A 26,354-nucleotide genomic window follows, 5' to 3' on the forward strand; every position below is an offset into this window, starting at 1 on the left:
CGATCTTGTAAAATGCAGACAACCAGACTCCTTAGGACAATTAGGTGAAAATGGCGGTGTCAAGTCAGACAAGTGAAGAAACATTACCTCTCCAAGCAGTAAAAATGTCAAAAGAAATTTGAAATTTAACAGGCCGGCAACTGAAGGCTATGCATTGTTTGTGAAGCATCGGATAGATTGTGAACCTGGATTACCCCCTCAGTGGGGAAACGGGGGAGGGTCCTGTCATCAAAAAGCATGTAAACTGTGTTTTGGAACTAGTAGGTGCGCTCTCCTGCTTGTGGGGTGCCCGCCATTGCAATCGCAAACAAATTACTACTTCACTGAGATCCTCGCCTGAGCCTAAGTTATTGGCTACGGAGTTTCTCACACTGTTGTCCCAGAACCAGGGAAAAGAGAAAACCCATTGCCTGATGATAATAAAAACAAAAGAATATCCAAAATTGATACCAATTTGTCAAGTATTGACTCGATTGGAAAGGAAAACACGAATCAATACCATGAAAAAGGAGATGGGGGATTGTGAAATATGTTCATCTGATTCGTGTCAATATGGAAGAATGCTAGGGCCTCATAATGAAATGTGACCTTCTGTCTTACATCCCCTTGTATAAATAACCACAAGTCCAAGAGAAACAGTGGTTAGTGTATATAGTTCTTGTATCTTGCCAAAGAATGGTCTAGCAGTTCGTGTTGATAGAGGGTTTGAAGGGTAAACATTGAGACTCGCGTCTTGGAGATAAGAGAATAGGGGGGAGTTTTTTGAGATAATTGCTGACTATTGCAGGAGACACAACTTTCTGACATCTGGCCCAGAGACTACTAAATAAGGGGGGGGGGGAAGCTGAAGAACGACCAAAGGACAAAACCTGTGAGGAAGACTACGAGCCTTCAATACGAGCGACCCCCAAAGGGACCACCGGAGACTGATACGTATGCATCCGTGGGATGGTTCGGGTCCCGGGAAACTGATTATAATACCCCTGCCTTTTCCAAAAGTGGTGATGAATATGTATTAGCCTAGGAGCATAAAAACCAGCCGCCTGATGTAACTGGTGTGCGTCTTCGTGGAGCAGAGACTCCCGGCGCACCCAGCGCTGTTTGCTTACCTCTATTCCTTTAATAAATTGTAAACTTTGATTGTAACCCTATTTGGGACTCAGTCATTTATAACAATATACAATAGCATGTTTGTCTCTAATACTTACAAGGCGAAGTTCTGAGATCATATTTCATAGACTGCTTCCTACAGATTTCAAGAAATCCAATTGTTCTGAAGTATAGCCGTGCTCTATTACTATCTAAAGGGAACAAACTGTTTTGAAACCCATTACAGATTGGATTTTTTTTATTTATTTAAATAAGCTTGTCTCTGCAGCTTTCCTTTGTGATACTGATCTTCGGAGAGGCAGATTCTTAACAAGATACAATCAAATTGCATTTTAATGTCTAGTTTTGTATGTTAAAGACACACAGTATCTGGGTACAGCAAGGTTCCTAGATACACTAAATGACAAGGATCTTTCTGAAGTATTCCTTATTTTTTCAGTGTTCTTTTCAAATTGTGGACAGCAGGATGAGGTAGAATATCAAACATGGTGACTGTTTTTTACCCAGAGGACACTAGTAGGGAAAAGGAGTTGGTCTGAGTTGACCTTGACATGCTTAAGGGGTTGGCACATGAGAACCTTGTGAAGTTCAAGAAGGCTAAGTGCAAGGTTCAACACCGTCATCAAGGCACTCCCAAGAATGAATGCAGGCTGGTTGATAAGTGGATTGGGAGCAGCCCTGCAGAGAAGGACTTGGGAGTGTTGATGGATGAAAAGCTCTACATGAGCCAGCGATGTGCAGTTGCAAACCAGAAAGCTAGCCGTATCCATACATCAAAAGTATGACCAGAAAGTCCAGGGAAGTGATTCTCGCTCTCTACTCTACTCCTGTGAGGCCCCATCTGCAGTGCTGCATTCAGCTCTGGGGACTCCAACATAAGAAATAAATCTGTTAGAGCAGGTCCAGAGCAGGGCCACGAAGTTGATGAGGGCTGGAGGACCTCTCCTATGAAGACAGGCTGAGAGAACTGGGGTTGCTTAGCCTAGAGAAGAGAGGGCTCTGAGGAGACCTTATAGTGGCCCTCTAGTACCTAAAGCAGGCTTCGGGTAAGCTGGGGAGGGACTTTTTGTCAGGGAGTGTAATGACAGGACAAGGAGTAATGGCTTTAAACTAAAAGGGTAGATTTAGATTAGATAAAAGGAAGAAATTCTTTACTATGGGTGGTGAGGCACTGGAACAGGCTGCTTGGGGAAGTTGTGAATGCCCCATCCCTGGAAGTATTTAAGGCCAAGTTGGATGGGGCTTTGAGCAATCTGGTCTAATGGGAGGTGTCATAGAATCATAGAATGATTTGTACTGGAAGGGATCTTGAAGGTCATCTACTCCCCCCTGCCATAGGCAAGGACACCTTCTGGTTATAAATGTAAAATCAGTGCGATAAAATAAAAGGCTTCTGTATAAGATAGCACAAGTAAAATGTTCGTCATAGGAAGAGCTTATTAGCTACTTCCAGCCAGAATGATTAGGGATAAGAGTTCTTGCATCTGAAATAGTTTTATACAGCTACCGAATTTGTGCCAGAGCCTATTTCTGGGTTTCCTTTGACTTACTGCAGTCTCCCTTTGCCAGTAGTACCCTGAAGCTCAAGTTTGTTCCTGAAACATTAATATACTTCATTTCTGGAGTTACATGTTCTGACTTGGAAAAAATTCTTGGTGCTGTATATTAATATTGAGTAAGTCAGCAGAATGCAAAATCCTGTTCTTACTCTATTTTGCAGATGTTATTCTCCCAGAGGAGTCAGATCACTTTGTTGTTGTTGTTTTAATTCCCTTCTGACAGGTGTCTTCTTTGGCCATAGCTAGTGGAAATGGCTTGCTAATAAAAGGAGGGAAAGAGGCAGCATACAGCAATCAAATCCTTCATCATCTGACTCAAGAAGCACTCTCCATTCATGGAATCAAAGATGCAGTGCAAGTAGTAAGTGTCTAGAATTAAAGCAACAACTTTTGTGCTGTAGCGTGTAGAAAAAGCACAGGCAGAACTTGAGAATTCAGGCCATTGACTGTTTGTGTCACAACTTTCATGTGTGAATACAAGCAAGGAAGTGGAAGATCTCTGCCATTTGGAGAAGCTGATAGATCTAATCATTCCACATGGTCCATCCCAGCTAGTCAGGAATACCCAGAAAGCTGATAAGGGAATTCCAGTGATGGGACACAGTGAAGGGATCTGTCATGTGTATGTGGACACAGATGCCAGCGTGGAGAAGGCCACATGAATAAGTAAGCTGTGAGAGGGTGACTTGGATACCATGAGTGTAACTGAACTTCACATTTGGAGTATGTGGTATGGTTATAATAATAACCATACGTAATAATAATTCACATGCTCTTCAAATTCGTTGTCATAAATGTTATGTAACTAATTTTTTAGTCTTAACCCTCAGAGACTCAAAGTGTGAATATACTGCTGCCTGTAATGCTTGGGAAACACTCCTAATTCACTGAGACCTGCTGAGAACCTCGTTGTTTGATCAGATCATAGACACGTTGAGAGTAGAACAGGTTAGTCATTTATACTTGTGTTGGCTTTTGTTTTGTTTTATTTACTTTTTGTTCATTTTAGGAGCCCTTGGTCTTGCTGACATAGCCCTATGTAGTTTTATGATAACATAACACTTATGTTACCCACATGTCTCTTTGTACACCTAAATGAACTTTCGGAGAGCTTTCTTGGCTTCTCCATGCAACCCCAAGCTTTTCCATAGAAACGATCTGCAAGCAGCTTTGGGGTGGCTGCATGCCATTGCTGGGATACAACTACTTCCTTTTACATAGAAAAAAATCATTCTCTGCCTTGGAAGAGCATTTCCACAACCCTTTCTCTACTACTCTTAATTCTGACTTAATGGCTGGCAACCTCCCAGACCCAAATACTATTCTGATTAAATCTATTAACTTACATTCTTACCTCAGTCATTTCCCATTTTATGTTTCTCCTCCACTAATCTGCTTCATCCACATATTTTGAACATTTTGCCTCACTTGCCTTTATTCCCACCCATTTTCCCGCCCATTATTTCCCCCTCCCACTGTTCCACAGGAACAGTGAAAGGCCACTGTCCTACATAATTGCTTTGACATGCGTAATGTTTTGTAGCAGAGATGCATCACGAGAGAAATATTTGTGAAGTACTTAAATTACACTTAAAACATGGATTTTTCACATAGCATTTCCATTTGGCAAATAGTGTATACAAGCAGTGATTGATGCAGGCAAACATGGTAAAATAGGTCATGTTCTGATAATGTTAAAGTCATATTAAGAGAAGCTGCCAGATAGCTAGTCAGGAGCAAGTCCTCACTTGTTTGTGTTTTCTTTTTGTCTTTTTTTTTTTTTAATGTCTGGTTTGGTTGTGTTTTGTTTTGTGTTTTTTTTTCATAGAATACCCTGAGTTGCAAAGGACCCATGAGGACTACCAAGTTCAACCCCTAGCTCCACACAGGACCACCCAGAAATCAGACCATACATCTTGGAGTGTTGCCCAAACACTTCTTGAACTCCAGCAAGCTCAGTGCTGTGACCACTGTCCTGGGAGCCTGTTCCAGTGCCCAGCCACCTCTTGGTGCAGAACCTTTCCCTAACGTCCAGCCTGACCCTCCCCTGTCACAGCTCTATGCCATTCCCTTGTGTCTTGTCGCTGTCACCTGAGAGAAGAGATCAGCACCTGCTCCTCCACTCCTCCCTCTCATTGTTAAGGTGTCTTAGCTGCTACGAATAAAATCAGAGATTGATGATGCATTAGATCTTCTTCATCAGGATCGTAAAATAACTGAAAGTCCTTGCCTTGTTTTGGGCCCAGTAACTCTTTTGTGTCTGAAACATACACTTTGGAGAGGGCTGGTGTCAGTTTACAAAAGAAAAGGATAATAACAGGTAAAGTCTTTTGTAGGGGAGACTTGCAAACCTGGAAATGTCTGCCTTCCTCGAAACTCCCCTCATTTTATATTGCTGACTTTGACATTATATGGCATAGGCTATCCCTTTGGTTAACTTTGAATCAGTTGTGGTTATGTGCTCTCCTAACTTTTAGCAGACCCTCGACCTTCTCACTGTGGAGGGAGAAGAGAAAGCCTTGGAACTGTGTGAGCACTGTTTAGCAACAGCCAAAACAGTGGTTTGTTTAAGGCAAAAATCCAAAATGTAGCAGTATAGGGACTGCTATGAAAAAAATTAACTCTATCCTAGCTATACCCAGAACAACAAGCTGCACTTTTCGCCTGTTACGCATTGGTACAATCTACAGCACAAAATACTTCTGGTATTGCAGGTATTCATGTATTCTTCTGGTATTGCAGGTATTCTGGTATTCATGTATTCATGGTACTCAGGTATTCATGTATTCTGGTATTGCAGGTATTCTGGTATTCATGCTGGCCCAAAGTTTGCCTCTTACTTGACATTCAACCCCTCAAAAGTGAAATCTCTCCACGATGAATATGGGGATCTGGAGAGCTGCATTGAGGTTGTGGACAGTGTACAAGAGGCTGTCGAACATATCCACAAGTATGGAAGTTCTCACCTGGATGTTACCGTCACGGAGAATGGTTTGTGACCAATCTGTTCCCTTAAGCTTCTGCTTTGGTTTCACTGTGGGATCTTGTTATTAGCATAACTACTTACATTGCAGTAGTTTCTCTTATCTTGGTTCTGTAGTGAGCATAATCAGCTGGAACCCAATGAGCTAAATCTATCTGTAGTTGTGTTTAATTCAAGGAGAACATGTTGTGTGCCCTTATTCCAGGAGGTGAAGGCATGTGTTTGAGCAACTGGCCAACAGCAAGTCAACGCATGCTCTTGTCAGGCAGATTGCTTTGTGTTCCTGTATTGTACAGACTTACCACATCAGACAGTTTTGCAGAAACATCTCCTGAATTCTGGAGATGTCTTTAGGCCTCAGAAGGAGGAAGAGATGAGCTTCTATAGAGGGAATATGGATTGTAGGAAAGATCAGACTATATATGTTTTGTCTTCCCAGGTCGCTTTTAAGTCTTGCAAACAAGGACCACAAGTGTTTTTCCCCATCTCTCCCAGTTTCAAGAAATCCCTCAACAATTCCCCCTTCTTCTTTTGAGCAAACCAAGCCTGACACAGCAGTTTTACAAGTAACTCTTTAGCTATACTTACAACACACAACGATGATTACCACCACCATAAACCAAATCCTTAATCCCCTTGTGATTAAACCCAGCAACCATCTACACTTTGTTTCAAACAAGTCAGTGAACCATTGATTGAAAGGATTGATACCATATTGAATCTTTCTCATGTGCTCTTTCAGGAAAGTAATGGATTTGTGAATTGACACATTATGATCAAAAAGGTTTAAACAGTACATTCCCTTAAAGTCCTCACACCCATTCCTTTGAGCCAAAAGCAAGATGTCAATAGCAGCTTGATCCTGTAAAAGCAGATGTTGCAGACTATTTTGATCTGGTAACATCTCCTCAAGTATCTCTGTCGTGGCATAGGCTTGCCTCTCGGCCCAGCATACCAATTTTTCTAAGTTGTTACATGCGGCCGCAGATGCCACTCCAGGCACTGAAATTGCTAATGCCGCTCTAGCTGCAACCCCACACAATTCAACATTATCATTGCAATCCAATGCAAGCAATGTCCATTTATGTCTGGTGATCTCACGCAACTGTAACAAGCTAGGAGCAAATACAATGAGTTTATCTATGTAACATGGACATCTGATAGCATTTGCAGGGATACCTTGCCAGGCCCCATCCCCACAAATCAGAAGCACATCAGGAGGTAAAGCCAAAGCTGTACAATTGTTCCAAACACTGTAGTTGTTACCCCTTGTCTCCATGCTACAAACCCCTAAACCCTGCTTAGCAGCGTCATTGCAATCACAGGTGTTATTTGTGTCTTTGTACCAGTATGACCTTTTCCAGGTTCCTGTAGCAGGAATCATCTGATATCCACGGCTACGTTCACTTTTGTAGCCACCTTTCAGGTTGATACACATTTGACTACAGATACCAAGGTTTTGACATTCATCAATGTCTCCACAGTTTCTCTTGTCTATAAACTCAAACCCAGCTGGACAGTCACATTCATTTATGATGCATTCCTTCAGGGGCTCATCACCCCAGTCCTTGCAGTCTCTCTGCTGGTTACACACTTTATTGATATCTATGCATTCTCCACTTCTGCACTTGAATTTGCCAGGTCCAGAACACTGAATAACATTGTTACAGTTTGCTTCATCAGTGCCATACAGACAGTCTCTCACACCACTGCACTGCCTACTCCCATGGACACAGTTCCCATCTTCACATCTGAACTGGTCTGGCCTGCAGGTCCGAGAAGGGCAGTTAATTTCATCACTTCCATCCTTGCAATCAGGATCTCCATCACATCGCCACTTCTTGTGGATACATTCACCTGAGCCGCACTGCACCTCACTCGTAGCACACTTCACTGGAGGTGCAGGCTGGCGGCCACACTGCTCCAAAGATTCATCCGAGTGGTTGGAGCAGTCAGCATCATCATCACACACCCAGCTGATAGGGATGCAGGTAGAACTCTTGCACTGAAACTCATGAACACCACAGGTAGGAGGTGCACACTCCAACTCATCGCTACCATCACTGCAGTCATCTTGAACATTGCAGACAAAGCTTTTGGAAATACATTGCCCACTACTGCATGTGAATTCTGCTGCACTACAAGTCACAATGCCACAACTCTCTTCATCTTCTCCACTGTCGCAGTCCTTTTCACCATCACATTTCCAGGACACTGGGATACACTGGGTTGACTGAGGACCACACCTGATTTCATTTACCCGGCATGTTCTCGTATGACACAGCTCAGCACTCTCATCAGACCCATTTTCACAGTCCGGATCCCCATCACACTGCCATCTATTTGGCACACACTGACCACTGTTGCACACAAAGTCAGATTCAGCACACGTCTTCTTCACACAAGCACTCTCATCACTGCCATCTGAGCAGTCTTCACATTTTGCTCTAGCACTGTCGGCAGCAGTGCACAGGCCGGCGAGGGCGAGCAGCAGGCAGAGTGCCCCGCAGCGCGGCAGCGCCTGCCGCCGCCCCGCACCGTCACCTGTGTCACTTATACTACTCCTATTACCCATGCTGTTAGTGTCAGTGGCATCCTCCTGGCACCGTTTCCGTCTTTGTCGCCCCTTACTCTCCCCCTTTTCTTTTTGCCACTGACCATTTACCACAAATGGATGAGACACATGATTACTAGTTAGGAAAGAGAGTGTAACGTCTGCTATACGGCTGCAGGCCGTGCCAGCTGCAACCCTAGAAGCTGTTTGTGAACGAGCCTGACGGTGGTCATTTGGCGGTGTAATCTGCGTCTCTGCTCTCCTGCCCTGCAATAGAGCTAAATCGTCATTAATAGTCTGTAGAATGTGGCAACCCCACGGAATGTTATCCAGAAACATAGTTATAACACCGATCTGGGGACGAATAGTCTTTTTTTGCATTGCAAGATAACTTCTTATAAAAAGAATGCCAGAGAGAAGCAGCACAGCCGCTGCTGCCGCTGCCTCCATGGTTACGTCAGACAGGCTGCAGAGTCCTGATCTCCGCCCCTCTGCTCTGTGCCGACTCGCCACACGGTGAGGGTCGGCCGCCATTGTCCACTGACGCCTCTGGTCTCCCGTAGCAACTCGATCTCGGATGGCCCGTATCGCACCGCGATTCCGCGTCTCTCCGCGATTCCGCGTCTCACCGCAATTCCCTTTTCCGCGTCTCTCCGCGATTCCGCGTCTCACCGCGATTCCGCGTCTCTCCGCGATTCCTTTTTCCGCGTCTCTCCGCGATTCCACGTCCCGCCGCAACTCCGTTTCCCGCGGCCCTCCGCAAATTCCACGTCCCGCCGCAACTCTAATTCCCGCGGCCCTCCGCAAATTCCACGTCCCGCCGCAACTCCGTTTCCCGCGGCCCTCCGCAAATTCCACGTCCCGCCGCAACTCTAATTCCCGCGGCCCTCCGCAAATTCCACGTCCCGCCGCAACTCCGTTTCCCGCGGCCCTCCGCAAATTCCACGTCCCGCCGCAACTCCGTTTCCCGCGGCCCTCCGCAATTCCACGTCCCGCCGCAAAACGCCGTTCCCCGCGGTTTTCCGCGTGTCTCAGCGGGAATACCACGCCTCACCGTGAGTCCTGTGTACCGTGTTTCTGGGCCGGTGTCCGGTCCGCTCAAGCGCCGGTCGGATGGGCGCTCCGAAGTCCCGACGGCGCGGCGAGGTCGCGGCGCCGCTGGTCCCGGCGCCGCTGGTCTCCTGGTCTACCTGCGTTCGGATGTGCCGGCGCCGCTGGTGTCCCGCTGCGCTGCGATGTTTGTCCCGGCGAAGCTGCGATGTTCCGTTCGGGTCCTGTTCAGGTCTCAGCCTGTTCGGGCGCCATATGTTGCAGGAAGCACGGTCGAAAGCACGACAGACACACCGTAGAGTCAGATCATGCTCCATTTTATTGCCCGAATAGCCTAACTTTTATAGAGAACTTAACAGGGGTGGACAGTGTTTCACACAAGATTATTGGTCAAAAGCACTCAGACAAACAGCTACAAGAAAACAACCCCACCTGCAAGAAAACAACCCCCTTGTGATTAGCAGTCACATAGACCTTGTCCTTGAGGCCAGCTACTGGTAACAATATTTTCCTGAATTCCTCAATTGGGCGATGTGGGAACACTGTCATGGGAACTTCTCATAGTTGCCCTGGTAGCTTGGTTTGCTCAGCTACAGCAAGCCATGGGATTTTTGCTGTTTCAAGAAATCCCTCAACATAAAGGCATGCATTTGATACTGTAAGCCACTACCTGGTGCACTAGTGATTTACTTGGGTGTGTACTGGAGATAGAGTTCATCTTTAGCATTCGTCCCATTGCTCTGGGCAACTGACTTGCAGCTTACAGCCTTACAGAGAAAGGCATCCTCCAGAGTACTAAGGCTCGTACAACTCTGCTTGAGGTTGCTCCAATCTCGCATGTTCTGTGTTGAACTGGGTTAGTTAGCTGACGTCATGTGGTGTTTCTGCATTCTCTTTCCCGAATACTGTTTTCAGTATAAACTTAATATAGGACTTTCCATTAATTTCCATTAATTCCATTATTATAGGGCTTTCCATCTGGAATAGTTCCATGTATCCATTGAGATAATGTAGAGCTGAACATGTAGTTTAACTGTCTGACTGCAAAATGTAGCTTGGGGCTGCTGTCACTTCTTCCCAGTCATACAGCTATCCCTGTTTGCGAGGTCTAGGCTGTAGTAAGAATTAGACATCTTTTCACTTCTTGTCTTTGCAAGCTTCTTGTAATATTTACAGTTGTGTCTATGTGATAAACATATTACGAAGAAGGTGGGTATGAACATGCTTTAATCCAGGCTGTTAAATACTGTCTGATAATGTTGCAGGTGAAAGTTCTGGTATTGTATCTCTTCACAGTATGAGGCTGTGCCTATTGGACTGCATGATCACTCTGTACTGTATCCTATTTTCTTCTCTGCCTCTTTTTCAGAGAAAACAGCGGAGTTCTTCCTCCAGCATGTGGACAGTGCTTGGAATGCCAGTAACCGATTCTCTGATGGATAGAGATTTTTTTTTTTTTTTTTTCTGCAAGTGATATTATTACATTGTTTATTTACATGTTTTTGTTTTTGGCGTGTAATCTGTTATGCTTCTAGATTTTTCTTCCTCTGTAAAAGAAAGGTTGAGCTACTTCCAGCTGAAAAAGTTTCAGTTACTTGCTTGATCATATTGTTCTTTCAATATTCAAAGCTGAAGCAAAAGCATGGGGATTGCTGCTTCTAGAGAAACACCAATTCTCTCACTAGAGTACAATGCTTTCTCAAAAACATGACAGGCCATTGGCTCAGGGTAGCAATCATGCAGCTTATCGGTCACAGTGCGCACAAGAGCATCAGGTCCCCGTCTCGTCACAGAGCCTATCCGTGGTGTCTCCACTCCACTCTGTGCCCCATCCCGTTCCTTAGAGTCAGCACACGGAGATCCCCTACTGCGACAGCATGTAATGTTGGAGGTGTTGGAAGTCCTGATCCATCCGTTTGGAGCAGGAGACTGTGTTTTGATGCAAACGTGGAAAGAATCGAAGCTGCAACGTGAGTGGGAAGGACTGTTCCAAGTGCTCCCGACTCCTGAGATGGCAAGAAGAATGGCTGAGAAAAGTGCCTGTTCCCGTCCTGGTCTCCATTCTGCCAGCCTGCTCCTTTTCATTCCTTCTTTCTGCTTCTTTATTGATGACATAAATTCATCACATTGTGTTGCCTTCCCTTTTTTTTTTTTTATCTTGAGGGCAGGCTCCCCTCTTGTACCCTTCTCTCCACAGCAGTTCTTTTCAAAACAACTTTTCATTGGTCAAACAACTTTGCAAATAACAGTAACAGTAAACACCCAGAAACTTCCATGCCTCAATGGCTGGAGAACAAGAAACCCGAGACTGCATGGAGTCTCCTGAATCACCCTTCTTTGTTCCCTCTAAACTCTTTTACATTCCTGATGGCCTCATCAATAAGAGTCTAGTGTTATCTCAACCACGGGGCTTTCCAACCCCCATGGCCACACTCCCAAATCTTCCCCTTCTTTATTAATACCAACCATTTTCTCGACACGAATTACCACTCCATATATAATACTTCCAATTAGGTGGTAAATTCTTCCTTGCCCTCCCATCACCACATAGCCACCAATACCCTATACCTAATTTTCACCCACTTTCCAAAGATCCATCCACTCCAGACTCCTTATCAGGGTCGTATGCTACTTGGATAGTAATATTACAAAATGACCTTAAATTGGCTAGATTATATCCCCCTACATTTACTGTTTTTGAACAGTCAGGTTCCCGACCAAAACTAAGCCCCAGATCATGCAAGATCTTTTGTTCGCTGCTATCATTGTCCCCCATACACCGACTTTTAACAGTAACATTTCCCGTGATTGTAAATCAAATTTCGGTCCTGTTATAAATTAGACCACACAATTTACTGGTCTATTGAAATTATTTTATTAATCAAGTAAGCAGACACAAGCAAAACAGCGCTGGGCGGCTGGGGAGTCTCCGCTCCGCAACAGCACACACCTTCCCTTTCCAGGGTAGCTATTTTATAGCAGTCGAGTTCCAGCTTATCGAGACCTATTGAACTGGCTGAGGCTGCGCAGTTTATTGTTGAGAGGGGGGGTCGTTGTTCCTCTGCTGGTGTTCACACGTTGTGCTCGTATTCAGGTGGGGGTAATGAAGCGGCAGACAGGATGTCTGGTTTCACTCAAGGATGTGTATCCAATACTCCCTCCTGTTATCTGCTTGCTTTAATCCTCCCCTTTACCAAGGCCGTTAATTTGTACAACCTTATCTCTTCAGCAGTTTCTCCAAATTCCTCAAAGACAATGAACAAACCCCCCACTAATTTATCACAATCCCTCCTTTTTCTTTTTCTAACATATTTTGTTCATTGAATTTTTGCAATATTTGCTTACTGAGCATCAAAGTTTCTGCGTTGTCCTCCTCCTGCTCAAGAGATTCATAGTTAGCACGCACAAGCATAAGATGAGCAGCTTCTAATCGACTTTTAACAATTGCGATTACTTGATTGAATATACATGGTCCAAAAGTCAGTGTTAATATAAGTAACAACAAGGGGGCCCTGCTATGGTTGATAGCAGGGTAGTAAGCCAAGGTGAGTAATTAAACCAGGATTCATACCAATTCTGACGAGCCTCATTTTCCCTTTTGTGTTTTTCTAATCCTTCCCGCAATTTAGTCATTGTATCTCTTACCACCCCAGTATGATCTTTACCAGATGGTATTCAGCCACTGTGTGATGGGTATACATATACTCTTCAGTGTGGTATAGAATCCTTGGTATAATGACCACCTGTACACAAAAATCATGAGATGTGTTAAACAATTTTAAAGATAGGCAAGGAGTGACTCCCAACAATGAACATACCCACCTAGTGTTATTTGCAGGAATTAACCATTTATGTGTTTGGTCCATTCTTATTTTTATTTTTTTTCAGTGGCATGGCACAGATCATTTTTATCTCTTGGAACTGTGCCGATACATCTACCTTTTCCCGTAACTTGGGTCAAAGTTATCCCAATTTCCTGACCCCAACTGCACTTGGAAGAATTTGAATATGGGGGCTTAACACTTACACATAGCCAGTACCCTTCAGTTATCTCCTCGGGTACAACCCCCTTTCTTTTTTTTTTCAATGCTTGGAAGCAGTGTGGGAAAGGATAACTCTGTCAACTTATTAGAAAACACTGTAGTAGGTTGGGCAGTCCCAGGTATATTTACAGTCTGGACAACCAAACCTTCCCCTAGTAACTCTTTATTAGGCCCGACTACCTTGGAAGTCTCGGGTTTTCCCTTCTTTATTAGGATGAGTCCTCCCCTATCTGTTCCGTGTTCGTAAAATCTGACATTTTTCCTAGTACCCAGCTAGTATCGTCCGAGTTTGTTATATTTATATATAGAACCTTGCAAATTTCTTTATTTCCGTGGAAGGTTCCTGTATACCCTATACCATGCCCTCACCACCTGTAACGGGGATCCAATTGTCGGTTACAACTTTGCAGCCCATATCCCACTTGTAAGAATTTATCCCGACCAGCCCCAAGTGTGCAGTCTGTAACAATGGTTTCACACCCCCGGTATGCACAATAATACACGTTCAGGCATTTACAGTACCCCCTTCCCAGGTTAGAACTTGGGCAGAAATAAAATCCCACATATTCCCAGCATCGGGGCCTCGAGCCCCCCCCGTTGTTATCTGGGTTGCAATAACCTGTTGATCTTCGAATCGACTTAAAGTCCATTTAAAAGGTTGGTGGGGGTGGTGTTGAGTCGCTATGCAGGATGAAATCACTGCGAGAACCCCCAAATACCGATAGGAATGGCTGAGGCCCATGTCTTTCCCCACTTATTCACTCCTCTGCCTCACTCGTCAGTTGGGTTGCAGCCAACTACGAGGTTTTAGTTCTTCTCGGCAGCAGTAGTGTTCTTCAGGGGAGAGCCTCTACCTTAACCCACGGTACCTATCGAGTTCGTCACAATGTGAGCTTCAGGTCTTTGTTTCCTGGAACAATCTCCCACATCTTGTCACAGGTGGGTCCTTTAACATGGCTGGCATGTGTCCATCCTTTCTCCGCAGTCCAGATGGCTGTTTCTGTAGTAAGCAAAACAACATAGGGGCCTTCCCCATCGTGGTGTTAAAAAGAGTCTCTTTCAAAGTCTTCATTAGAATTGAGGGTGATCAAGTGGCAATTCCAAGTCATAGGGCATACCATATAGCATTTCAAAAGGAGAAATTCCTACATCAGTTCTGGGCTGCATCCATATGTTTAACAGTGCAAGGGGTAAGCATTTTACCCAAGAAGCCTTAATTTCCAGCATAAGTTTTGTTAGTTGTTTCTTAATTTCACCATTCATTCGCTCTACCTTTCCAGAAAAGGAGGGGTGCCAGGGGCTGTGAAAATCCCACTCAATCTCTAAGGCCTGCTTTAATCCTTGCAGTAAAACTTTACACTCATTCAGTCACATGGTCAATTAGGACAAACAAGTAACTCAGTAAAGTCTACCTGTATACTTTGGAAAGGTCAAAGCCCTGGCTCCTGTCCCCCTCTAGATAGGATACAGAAGACCTTTTTTATTTACCTTTTGACACATAGTACATCCTCTGCATGTGTGCTTCCCTAAAGTATATATTCCTACACAGACATGCTTTCTTAGAACAACATCACACATTGCTTGCACCTCCCAATGACTCTTCTGATGTAAAACAGTTAATATTTGCCTCATTATCACTTTATTCAGCATTTCTCTCCCATTGGGGAGTATCCATTTTCCTTAAAATGATCCACATATTTGTAATGTTAATACCTCCTTGGGAGGTTGTAATTGCTCCAAAACCTTTTTTAGAATTTACCCAAATAGATAGGTGGCCCTGTAAACCCCTGAGGTAAAATTGTCCACCTATATTGTTGCTTCCACCCCCATTTCAGAGTCTTTCCAGTCAGAGGTGAATATACGTTTGCTCTCAGGGCCTGAGAGCACTCCATTAATAACACTGTTATTCCAGTCTAACAATTTACTATTTGAATGCCCAATTTAATCATCAAATCCCTTCCCAACAAGTTAGTTTCCGCCTTGGATACATACAATAATTGCCCAGTGATCATTTTATCCCCTGGTCTCAGCTTAGTATTCCCCAAAAGTGGCACTGTTATCCCAGTACCTTCTACCCCCATCACATTTAGGGTTTCATTAGTTAATTTAATCCCTGAAGCTTTACAAGTCAGTAATGACTTAGCTGCCCCAGTGTATTGGGTTTGCTGGCAAGGTTCGGGGGGGGGTGTGTGTGTGGGAGTGGGAAACTGCAGTGGCAGCCCCCGTGAGAAAAACCCAGAAACCTCCCCGTGGTAGGTAAGGGACAATTTCATCTGGCCCCAAAGAGGACCACTGCTGCCCAGAGCCAAGCCATGAGCAACACAGTCCGTGCCTCTGTGACAGCACATCCACGAAAACAAACAGACAAAGAAACGAACAAAACCCTGCTGCTCAACAGCAGTTGGGAGAGCGAGAAACCCCCCCGCAGACACCAAAGTCAGTGCAGAAGGAGGGGCAGGAGGCGCTCCAGGCGCTGGAGCTGAAGCCCCCCTGCGGCTGCTGGAGAGGCCCCTGGTGGAGCAGGCTGTTCCCCCCCCTCCCCGATGCTTGGGAAACTGAACAAACATCACAGCAAATATGCAAATATACCAAAACTTCTAGACTGTTACTTAGATAATGCCTACATCACCTTTCCCTGCTCATTCAATTTCAAACAGCTCTGTTAAATACTACATGCCACACCTTTAACACCTTCAGCAACCCTTTTAACACTTCCTTTATCTTTCTCAAGCCCGTACTTTTCTAATACCAACACCAAAGGCTCAGTCAGAGTCCAACTTAATTCCATACCTTTTCCCTCCAAGATACTGAAACAACATATCAATCAATATACCATATTTCATCCCATTTTCCTTCTTTCCACAAAAACAACATTAACTGTAATATGGTGTTATAATTAATAGTTCCATTTAGGGGCCACTCCGCTCCATCCTCTAGTTTATAAAGTGGCCACCATTGATTACAATATTTGATAAGAGTTCTTTTACTTTCTGTACCCTCTCACCCCACTATATCCCTCCAATGTGTTAGTATACATCCTAGGGGGCTTTTCCTCGGGGTTTCTTTGCTTTGAACATTTCCTATTGTAATCTACAGTGGTTAATATTCCACTGTTTTCCTAGAAGCTCTTTACTAGTCAATCCCAATCCCTCCAAAATTCACAATATATAGATACACAAATAAAATCAAACCACTGTAAATTAACTGCCTGTTGACAATTACACTGAGGACATTTAAACCTGATGAGCCAATAATATGCCTGGGCAAATTTTGTTCCCTTAGACATACACCTCAATGGCAGTTCTTATATTTACATATTTACATATTAACATATGAATAAAAGAATACTTTAACAAAAAATGCCCGGGCTTTTATATATACAATATACAATGTACAGTTATTATTCCAGTTAGAATTATTCCTCAGCAGCTGCAAACACTATGCCAGTTGCCATTAAAGCTTGCTTACCGTCCTCCTGTCCTGTCCTTTTCTTAAAATCTCGGACATCCCCGGAGTTAATGGGGATGGCCACATATTCCATTCCTGGCTGGGGTCCGCCCAATTACTATTTCTCGTAGGGGATATAATCCCTCCCTTAAAGCAGATTTCTGATTTCTTGCCCTGCTTCTGGTTACCGGCCCCTGTGTTTCATGATCCGATTCCGATTCTCCTGGATTAGCTAATTCGGGGAGTCCATTAAGGACAGGAGCCGTTGGTGCGGGTGGTGGAATATAGGGCGGGGGTGGTGTCGGGACTTCTAAGTCCTTTCTCTTTTTATCCCGCCCTCCTTTTTCTTTTAGAGGATATAGATGCATCCTCATATCTGAATTTATCCAGAGGTGCGCATACTCACTTTCTTCTAGACTAAAGGGCTCCTTAGAGTTAACATAAATATTGAGGGCTTGGCATACCCAATCCTCAAAGGAGCCGAACGGGGGCCAGAAAACGCTGTCCCCTTTGATGGGCTTGTTGCCCCACACTTCTATACAATAATAAATCATTTTAACTTTACTCTTTCCCCGCCTAGAAGGGGAATCATCCCAATTCTTAATCATTTGTCCTAACGGACTATCAGAAGGAACAGAGGGTATCCCTACAGCATTGGATCCCTCCCTCATGGGGCCAGAAGGCTTACTTTTCTTCTGTCCCATCTTCCGGAGCACCTTCACACACACACACACAACGCTTCCCCCTTTTCGTGGCCCAGTCCCTCGCGGGAGGTGGGAACCGCACTACCGAGGGGTCCGCACTCGCTTCGTCCGCACTTGGACGTCTCAAATGTCGTGCTCCGGGATACCCAACCCCAACCGAACTGAACACCGGCCTATACTTACCCACCCCGTGGGTCTTAGTTCGGTCTTCGTGCACAAAGGTTGCCTGGGGTTTACCGGTTTTATTTGCTTGTGTCTAATTTTGGGTTCGTCGGTGAAGGGTTTGATTGAAAGTAGTCCTAGCGAAGGCCGCTGAAATCAGCGGGGCGCCCCCTCCGAAGGTCTTTCAATCAGATTTGCCTTCATCCGAGTCACGGCACCAAATTGTTATAAATTAGACCACACAATTTACTGGTCTATTGAAATTATTTTATTAATCAAGTAAGCAGACACAAGCAAAACAGCGCTGGGCGGCTGGGGAGTCTCCGCTCCGCAACAGCACACACCTTCCCTTTCCAGGGTAGCTATTTTATAGCAGTCGAGTTCCAGCTTATCGAGACCTATTGAACTGGCTGAGGCTGCGCAGTTTATTGTTGAGAGGGGGGGTCGTTGTTCCTCTGCTGGTGTTCACACGTTGTGCTCGTATTCAGGTGGGGGTAATGAAGCGGCAGACAGGATGTCTGGTTTCACTCAAGGATGTGTATCCAATACTCCCTCCTGTTATCTGCTTGCTTTAATCCTCCCCTTTACCAAGGCCGTTAATTTGTACAACCTTATCTCTTCAGCAGTTTCTCCAAATTCCTCAAAGACAATGAACAAACCCCCCACTAATTTATCACAGGTCCCTCAGGGAGGGTATAATTTACCCTTTCCATTCCCCAACATTTAGCGGACCACGTCTGATTATTATATAATGCATTAGTCCAATTTCTGGAGGGTATCCCATATAGCGGGATTTCCATATTGCCCCTCGGAAGTGCAGTACATATCCAACAGTCAGATAAATTTAAAGATTGGGCGACTTTTTCAGGTATGTTTACATACGAGTTTTCCTTCCATGCTTGAGCTGATACAATAGTTACAAGCAATGTCCAAAGTCTATACGTGTTGCCTTTTCAATTTCAACTTATTGGGTCCCGTCGTTTCAAGTGTCCATGGACCTTGCGTTGACTTCTTGATTCTCATGTGGTGAATCCAAGCAAGTTGTTCTTTAATTTTTACTGCGGTGTATGACGTAAGCAGCACCTGAAAGGGTCCTTCCCATTGGGGTTCCAAAGTTTTTTTCTGCAAGAGACTTTACATATATACATGTATAATCTCCAGGTTGTACATTGTGTATAGGTCTATCCAAAACCCTACTCTGGGTTCCAGCTACGTATTTTCCAACTTTGTCTAATTGTTTCCCTAATGCCACCATATAGGATGTCATAATTTCGTCTCCTGTTGTGCCGACATCCCCTTCTGTATTCCATAAGGTCGTCCACACAGGATTTCAAAAGGGCTTAGTCCTTCCTTTGCTCTTGGCCTTGTTCGTATGCATAAGAGAGCCAAAGGAAGAGACTGAGGCCAGGCCAGATTCGCTTCCTGTCCCAACTTTACAATCTGTTGTTTGATCAAGTGTGTTATAAGTTAGACCACACAATTTACTGGTCTACTGAAATTATTTTATTAATCAAGTAAGCTGACACAAGCAAAACAGCGCTGGGCGGCTGGGGAGTCTCTGCTCCACCACGGCACGCAACTTCCCCTTTCCAGTGTCGCTGTTTTATAGCATTGAAGTTCCGGCTTGTCGAGACCTGTCGAGACCTGTCGACTTGTCGAGACTTGTCGAGGCCTGTCGACTTGTCGAGACCTGTCGAGACCTGTCCTGAGACTGCGCAGTCTGTTGTTGGGGGTCGTTATTCTTCCTCCGGTGATCATGCGTTGTGCTTGTGTTCAGGTGGGGGCAAAACAGGATGTCTTGAGGTGGGTGGGTGGTATCTTACAAAATCTTTGTTTTAACAAGGATGTTCACCCAACCCCCCTTCCCCATTTGTCCCCATGTTACAATGCCGTGAGTTGTGAAACCTTATCTCCTCAGTAGATTCTTTAAATTCTCAAGGACAATGAACAAACCCCTACTAATTTATCACAATCCCTCCTTTTTCTTTTTCTAACATATTTTGTTCATTGAATTTTTGCAATATCTGCTTGCTGAGCATCAAAGTTTCTGCGTCGTCCTCCTCCTGCTCAAGAGATTCATACTTAGCACGCACAAGCATAAGATGAGCAGCTTCTAATCGACTTTTCACAATTGTAATTGCTCGATTGAATATACATGGTCCAAAAGTCAGTGTTAATATAAGTAACAACAAGGGCCCTGCTATGGTTGATAGCAGGGTAGTAAGCCAAGGTGAGTAATTAAACCAGGATTCATACCAATTCTGATGAGCCTCATTTTCCCTTTTGCGTTTTTCTAATCCTTCCCACAATTTAGTCATTGTATCTCTTACCACCCCAGTATGATCTTTACCAGATGGTATTCAGCCACTGTGTGATGGGTATACATATACTCTTCAGTGTGGTATAGAATCCTTGGTATAATGACCACCTGTACACAAAAATCATGAGATTTTTAAACAATTTTAAAGATAGGCAAGGAGTGACTCCCAACAATGTTTCAGTGGCATGGCACAGATCATTTTTATCTCTTGGAACTGTGCCGATACATCTACCTTTTCCCGTAACTTGGGTCAAAGTTATCCCGATTTCCTGACCCCAACTGCACTTGGAAGAATTTGAATATGGGGGATTAACACTTACACATAGCCAGCACCCTTCAGTTATCTCCTCGGGTACGACCCCTTTCTTTTTTCACAATGTTTGGAAGCAGTGTGGGAAAGGATAACTCTGTCGACTTACTAGAAAACACTGTAGTAGGTTGGGCAGTCCCAGGTATATTTACAGTCTGGACAACCAAACCTTCCCCTATTAACTCTTTATTAGGCCCGACTACCTTGGAAGTCTCGGGTTTTTCCTTCTTTATTAGTATGAATCCTCCCCTATCTGTTCCGTGTTCGTAAAATCTGACGTGTTTCCTAGTACCCAGCTAGTATCGTCCAAGTTTGTTATATTTATATATAGAACCTTGCATATTTCTTTATTTCCGTGGAAGGTTCCTGTATACCCTATACCATGCCCTCGCCACCTGTAACAAGGATCCAATTGTCGGTTACAACCTTGCAGCCCATATTCCACTTGTAAGAATTTATCCCGACCAGCCCCAAGTGTCCAGTCTGTAGCAATGGTTTCACACCCCTGGTATGCACAATAATACACGTTCAGGCATTTACAGTACCCCTTTCCCAGGTTAGAACTTGGGCAGAAATAAAATCCCATATATTCCCAGCATCGGGGCCTCGAGATCAGCTGACATAGTGTAGAAGTAAAGCTTGGCCCCCCTTGATGTTATCTGGGTTGCAATAACCTGTTGATCTTCGAATCGACTTAAAGTCCATTTAAAAGGTTGGTGGGGGTGGTGTTGAGTCGCTACGCAGGATGAAATCACTGCGAGAACCCCCAAATACCGATAGGAATGGCTGAGGCCCATGTCTTTCCCCACTTATTCACTCCTCTGCCTCACTCGTCAGTTGGGTTGAAGCCAACTACGAGGTTTTAGTTCTTCTCGGCAGCAGTAGTGTTCTTCAGGGGAGAGCCTCTACCTTAACCCACGGTACCTATCGAGTTCGTCACAATGTGAGCTTCAGGTCTTTGTTTCCTGGAGCGATCTCCCACTTCTCGTCACAGATGGGTCCTTTAACATGGCTGGCACGTGTCCATCCTTTCTCCGCAGTCCGGACGGCTGTTTCTGTAGTAAGCAAAACAACATAGGGACCTTCCCCATCGTGGTGTTAAAAAAAAGTCTCTTTCCAAGTCTTAATTAGAATTGAGGGTGATCAAGTGGCAATTCCAAGTCATAGGGCATACCATATAGCATTTCAAAAGGAGAAATTCCTACATCAGTTCTGGGCTGCATCCATATGTTTAACAGTGCAAGGGGTAAGCATTTTACCCAAGAAGCCTTAGTTTCCAGCATAAGTTTTGTTAGTTGTTTCTTAATTTCACCATTCATTCGCTCTACCTTTCCAGAAGAGGAGGGGTGCCAGGGGCTGTGAAAATCCCACTCAATCTCTAAGGCCTGCTTTAATCCTTGCAGTAAAGCTTTACACCCATTCAGTCACGTGGTCAATTAGGACAAACAAGTAACTCAGTAAAGTCTACCTGTATATTTTGGAAAGGTCAAAGCCCTGGCTCCTGTCCCCCTCAAGATAGGTTACAGAAGACCTTTTTATTTACCTTTTGACACATAGTACATCCTCTGCATGTGTGCTTCCCTAAAGTATATATTCCTACACAGACATGCTTTCTTAGAACAACATCACACATTGCTTGCACCTCCCAATGACTCTTCTGATGTAAAACAGTTAATATTTGCCTCATTATCACTTTATTCAGCATTTTTCTCCCATCAGGAAGTATCGATTTTCCTTAAAATGATCCACATATTTGTAATGTTAATACCTCCTTGGGAGGTTGTAATTGCTCCAAAACCTTTTTTAGAATTTACCCAAATAGATAGGTGGCCCTGTAAACCCCTGAGGTAAAATTGTCCACCTATATTGTTGCTTCCACCCCCATTTCAGGGTCTTTCCAGTCAGAGGTGAATATACATGTATGTTTGCTCTCAGGGCCAGAGAGCACTCCATTCATAACACTGTTATTCCAGTCTAACAATTTACTATTTGAATGCCCAATTTAATCATCAAATCCCTTCCCAACAAGTTAGTTTCTGCCTTGGATACATACAATAATTGCCCAGTGATCATTTTATCCCCTGGTCTCAGCTTGGTATTCCCCAAAACTGGCACTGTTATCCCAGTCCCTTCTACCCCCATCACATTTAGGGTTTCATTAGTTAATTTAATCCCTGATACTTTACAAGTCAGTAATGACTTAGCTGCCCCAGTGTATTGGGTTTGATGACAAGGTTTGGGGGGGGGGGGGGTATGAGAGGTGTGGGAGTGGGAAACTGCAGTGAGAAAACTGCCCCCGTGAGAAAAACCCAGAAACCTCCCCGTGGTAGATAAGGGACGATTTCATCTGGCCCCAAAGGGGCCCACTGCTGCCCAGAGCCAAGCCATGAGCAACACAGTCCGTGCCTCTGTGAGAGCACATCCACGAAAACAAACAAACAAAGAAACAAACAAAAACCTGCTGCTCAACAGCAGTTGGGAGAGCGGGAAACCCCCCCACAGACACCAAAGTCAGTGCAGAAGGAGAAGGAGGAGGCGCTCCAGGCGCTGGAGCGGAAGCACCCCTGCGGCCGCTGGAGAGGCCCCTGGTGGAGCAGGCTGTTCCCCCCTCCCCGATGCTTGGGAAACTGAACAAACACCACAGCAAATATGCAAATATACCAAAACTTCTAGACTGTTACTTAGATAATGCCTACATCACCTTTCCCTGCTCATTCAATTTCAAACAGCTCTGTTAAATATTACATGCCACACCTTTAACACCTTCAGCAACCCTTTTAACACTTCCTTTATCTTTCTCCAGCCCGTACTTTTCTAATACCAGCACCAAAGGCTCATTCTGAGTCCAACTTAATTCCATACCTTTTCCCTCCAAGATACTGAAACAACATATCAATCAATATACCATATTTCATCCCATTTTCCTTCTTTCCAGAAAAACAACATTGACTGTAATATGGTTGAACTGGTTGGTGACCTGCTACGGCACTTGGATGCGTGCAAGTCGATGGGGCCGGATGGGATCCACCCAAGGGTACTGAGAGAACTGGCAGAGGAGCTGGCCAAGCCACTGTCCATCATTTATCAGCAGTCCTGGCGATTGGGGCAGGTCCCAGTTGACTGGCGGCTATCAAATGTGACGCCCATCTACAAGAAGGGCCGTAGGGCAGACCCGGGAAACTACAGGCCTGTCAGTTTGACCTCAGTGCCAGGGAAGCTCATGGAGCAGATCCTCCTGAGAGTCATCACGCAGCACTTGCAGGGCAAGCAGGCGATCAGGCCCAGTCAGCATGGGTTTATGAAAGGCAGATCCTGCTTGACGAGCCTGATCTCCTTCTATGACAAAGTGACGCACTGGGTGGATGAGGGAAAGGCTGTGCATGTGGTCTACCTTGACTTCAGCAAGGCTTTTGACACCGTTTCCCACAGCATTTTCCTCAAGAAACTGGCTGCTCTTGGCTTGGACTGGCGCACGCTTCGTTGGGTTAGAAACTGGCTGGATAGCCGGGCCCAAAGAGTCGTGGTAAATGGAGCCAAGTCCAGTTGGAGGCCAGTCACTAGTGGCGTCCCCCAGGGCTCGGTGCTGGAGCCGGTCCTCTTTAATATCTTCATCGATGATCTGGACGAGGGCATTGAGTGTACCCTCAGTAAGTTTGCAGATGACACCAAGTTAGGTGCGTGTGTCGATCTGCTTGAGGGTAGGAAAGCTCTGCAGGAGGATCTGGATAGGCTGCACCGATGGGCTGAGGTCAACTGCATGAAGTTCAACAAGGCCAAGTGCCGGGTCCTGCACCTGGGGTCCAATAACCCCAAGCAGAGCTACAGGCTGGGAGAGGAATGGTTGGAAAGCTGCCAGGCAGAGAAGGACCTGGGAGTATTGGTTGATAGTCGGCTGAATATGAGCCAGCAGTGTGCTCAGGTGGCCAAGAAGGCCAACAGCATCCTGGCTTGTATCAGAAACAGTGTGACCAGCAGGACTAGGGAGGTGATCGTCCCCCTGTACTCAGCTCTGGTGAGGCCGCACCTCAAGTACTGTGTTCAGTTTTGGGCCCCTCGCTACAAGAAGGACATCGAGGTGCTTGAGCAAGTCCAGAGAAGGGCGACAAAGCTGGTGAGGGGCCTGGAGAACAAGTCCTACGAGGAGTGGCTGAGGGAGCTGGGCTTGTTCAGCCTGGAGAAGAGGAGGCTCAGGGGCGACCTTATCGCTCTCTATAGGTACCTCAAGGGAGGCTGTAGCGAGGTGGGGGTTGGCCTGTTCTCCCACGTGCCTGGTGACAGGACGAGGGGGAATGGGCTTAAGTTGAGCCAGGGGAGTTTTAGGTTAGATGTTAGGAAGAACTTCTTTACTGAAAGGGTTGTGAGGCATTGGAACAGGCTGCCCAGGGAAGTGGTGGAGTCACCATCCCTGGAAGTCTTCAAAAGACGTTTAGATGTAGAGCTTAGGGATATGGTTTAGTGGGGACTGTTAGTGTTAGGTCAGAGGTTGGACTCGATGATCTTGAGGTCTCTTCCAACCTAGAAATTCTGTGATTCTGTGATTCTGTGATATGGTGTTTTAATTAATAGTTCCATTTAGGGGCCACTCCGCTCCATCCTCTAGTTTATAAAGTGACCACCATTGATTACCATATTTGATAAGAGTTCTTTACTTTCTGTACCCTCTCACCTCACTATGTCCCTCCAATATGTTTGTATACATCCTAGAGGGCTTTTCCTCTGGGTTTCTTTGCTTTGAACATTTCCTATTGTAATCTACAGTGGTTAATATTCCACTGTTTTCCTAGAAGCTCTTTACTAGTCAATCCCAATCCCTCCAAAATTCGCAATATATAGATACACAAGTAAAATCAGACCACTGTAAATTAACTGCCTGTTGACAATTACACTGAGGACATTTAAACCTGATGAGCTGATGATATGCCTGGGCAAATTTTGTTCCCTTAGACATACACCTCAATGGCAGTTCTCATATTTACATATTTACATATTAGCATATGAATTAAAGAATACTTTAACAAAAATGCCCGGGCTTTTATATATACAATATACAATGTACAGTTATTATTCCAGTTAGAATTATTCTTCAGCAGCTGCAAACATTATGCCAGTTGCCATTAAAGCTCGCTTACCCTCCTCCTGTCCTTTTCTTAAAATCTCAGACATCCCCGGAGTTAATGGGGATGGCCACATATTCCATTCCTGGCTGGAGTTTCCCCATCACTATTTTTCGTAGGGGATGTAATCCCTCCCTTAAAACAGATTTCTGATTTCTTGCCCTGCTTCCGGTTACTGGCCCCTGTGTTTCATGATCCGATTCCAATTCTCCTGGATTAGCTAATTCGGGGAGTCCATTAAGGACGGGAGCCGTTGGTGCGGGCAGTGGAATATAGGGCAGGGGCGGTGTCGGGACTTCCAAGTCCTTTCTCTTTTTATCCTGCCCTCCTTTTTCTTTTAGAGGATATAGATGCATCCTCGTATCTGAATTTATCCAGAGGTGCGCATACTCACTTTCTTCCAGACTAAAGGGTTCCTTTGAGTTTACATAAATATTTAGGCCTGACAAACCCAATCTTCAAAAGACCCAAATACAGGCCAGTAAAGGTGGTCTCCTCGAATCTGTTTACCACCCCAAACTTCAACACAATAATGTATCCTTTTTTACTTTATTCCTTCCCCGCCTAAAAGGGGAATCCTGCCAATTTTTAATCATTAATCCCAGGGTAACCTAACATCAGACGTTACCCCACCCATGGGACCAGAAGGCTTACTCTTCTGTCCCATCTTCTGGAACACCTTCACACACACACGCATGGATCGCTTCCCCCTTTTCGTGGCCCAGTCCCTCACGGGATGTGGGAACCGCACTACCCAGGGGTCCACACTCGCTTCGTCCGCAATTGGACGTCTCGTTTGTTGTGTTCCGGGATACCCAACCCCAACCGAACGGATCACCGGCCTATACTTACCCACCCTGTGGGTCTTCGTTCGGGCTTCGTGCACAAAGGTTGCCTGGGGTTTACTGGTTTTATTTGCTTGTGTCTAATTTTGGGTTTGTCGGTGAAGGATTTGAATGAAAGTAGTCCTAGCGAAGGCCACTGAAATCAGCGGGGCG

The 26,354-nt window shown here is 45.0% G+C and overlaps 1 protein-coding gene and 1 pseudogene across 2 annotated transcripts in view; one reads left to right on the forward strand and one right to left on the reverse strand.

Annotated features, from left to right (window-relative positions):
• LOC309889495 (delta-1-pyrroline-5-carboxylate synthase-like) overlaps nt 1-10,699 on the forward strand; it is a 30,145-nt pseudogene extending 19,446 nt beyond the window's left edge. Inside the window, exons 6-10 of the transcript in view lie at nt 2,893-3,030; nt 3,140-3,335; nt 3,487-3,634; nt 5,470-5,660; nt 10,626-10,699. The product of the transcript in view is annotated as a delta-1-pyrroline-5-carboxylate synthase-like (transcript). The remainder of the gene's footprint in view (nt 1-2,892; nt 3,031-3,139; nt 3,336-3,486; nt 3,635-5,469; nt 5,661-10,625) is intronic.
• On the reverse strand, nt 5,753-8,227 carry LOC309889457 (very low-density lipoprotein receptor-like; the record flags this gene model as incomplete). The annotated part of the gene is made up of 2 exons (XM_082782314.1): nt 5,753-5,763; nt 6,919-8,227. The coding sequence occupies 2 exons, from the start codon at nt 8,225-8,227 to the stop codon at nt 5,753-5,755; spliced, it is 1,320 nt and encodes a 439-aa protein (XP_082638440.1).
• Nucleotides 10,700-26,354: the final 15,655 nt, after the last annotated feature.

Source organism: Aythya marila, assembly GCF_965140915.1.
Source record: "Aythya marila genome assembly, chromosome: W".
NCBI lineage: Eukaryota > Metazoa > Chordata > Aves > Anseriformes > Anatidae > Aythya > Aythya marila.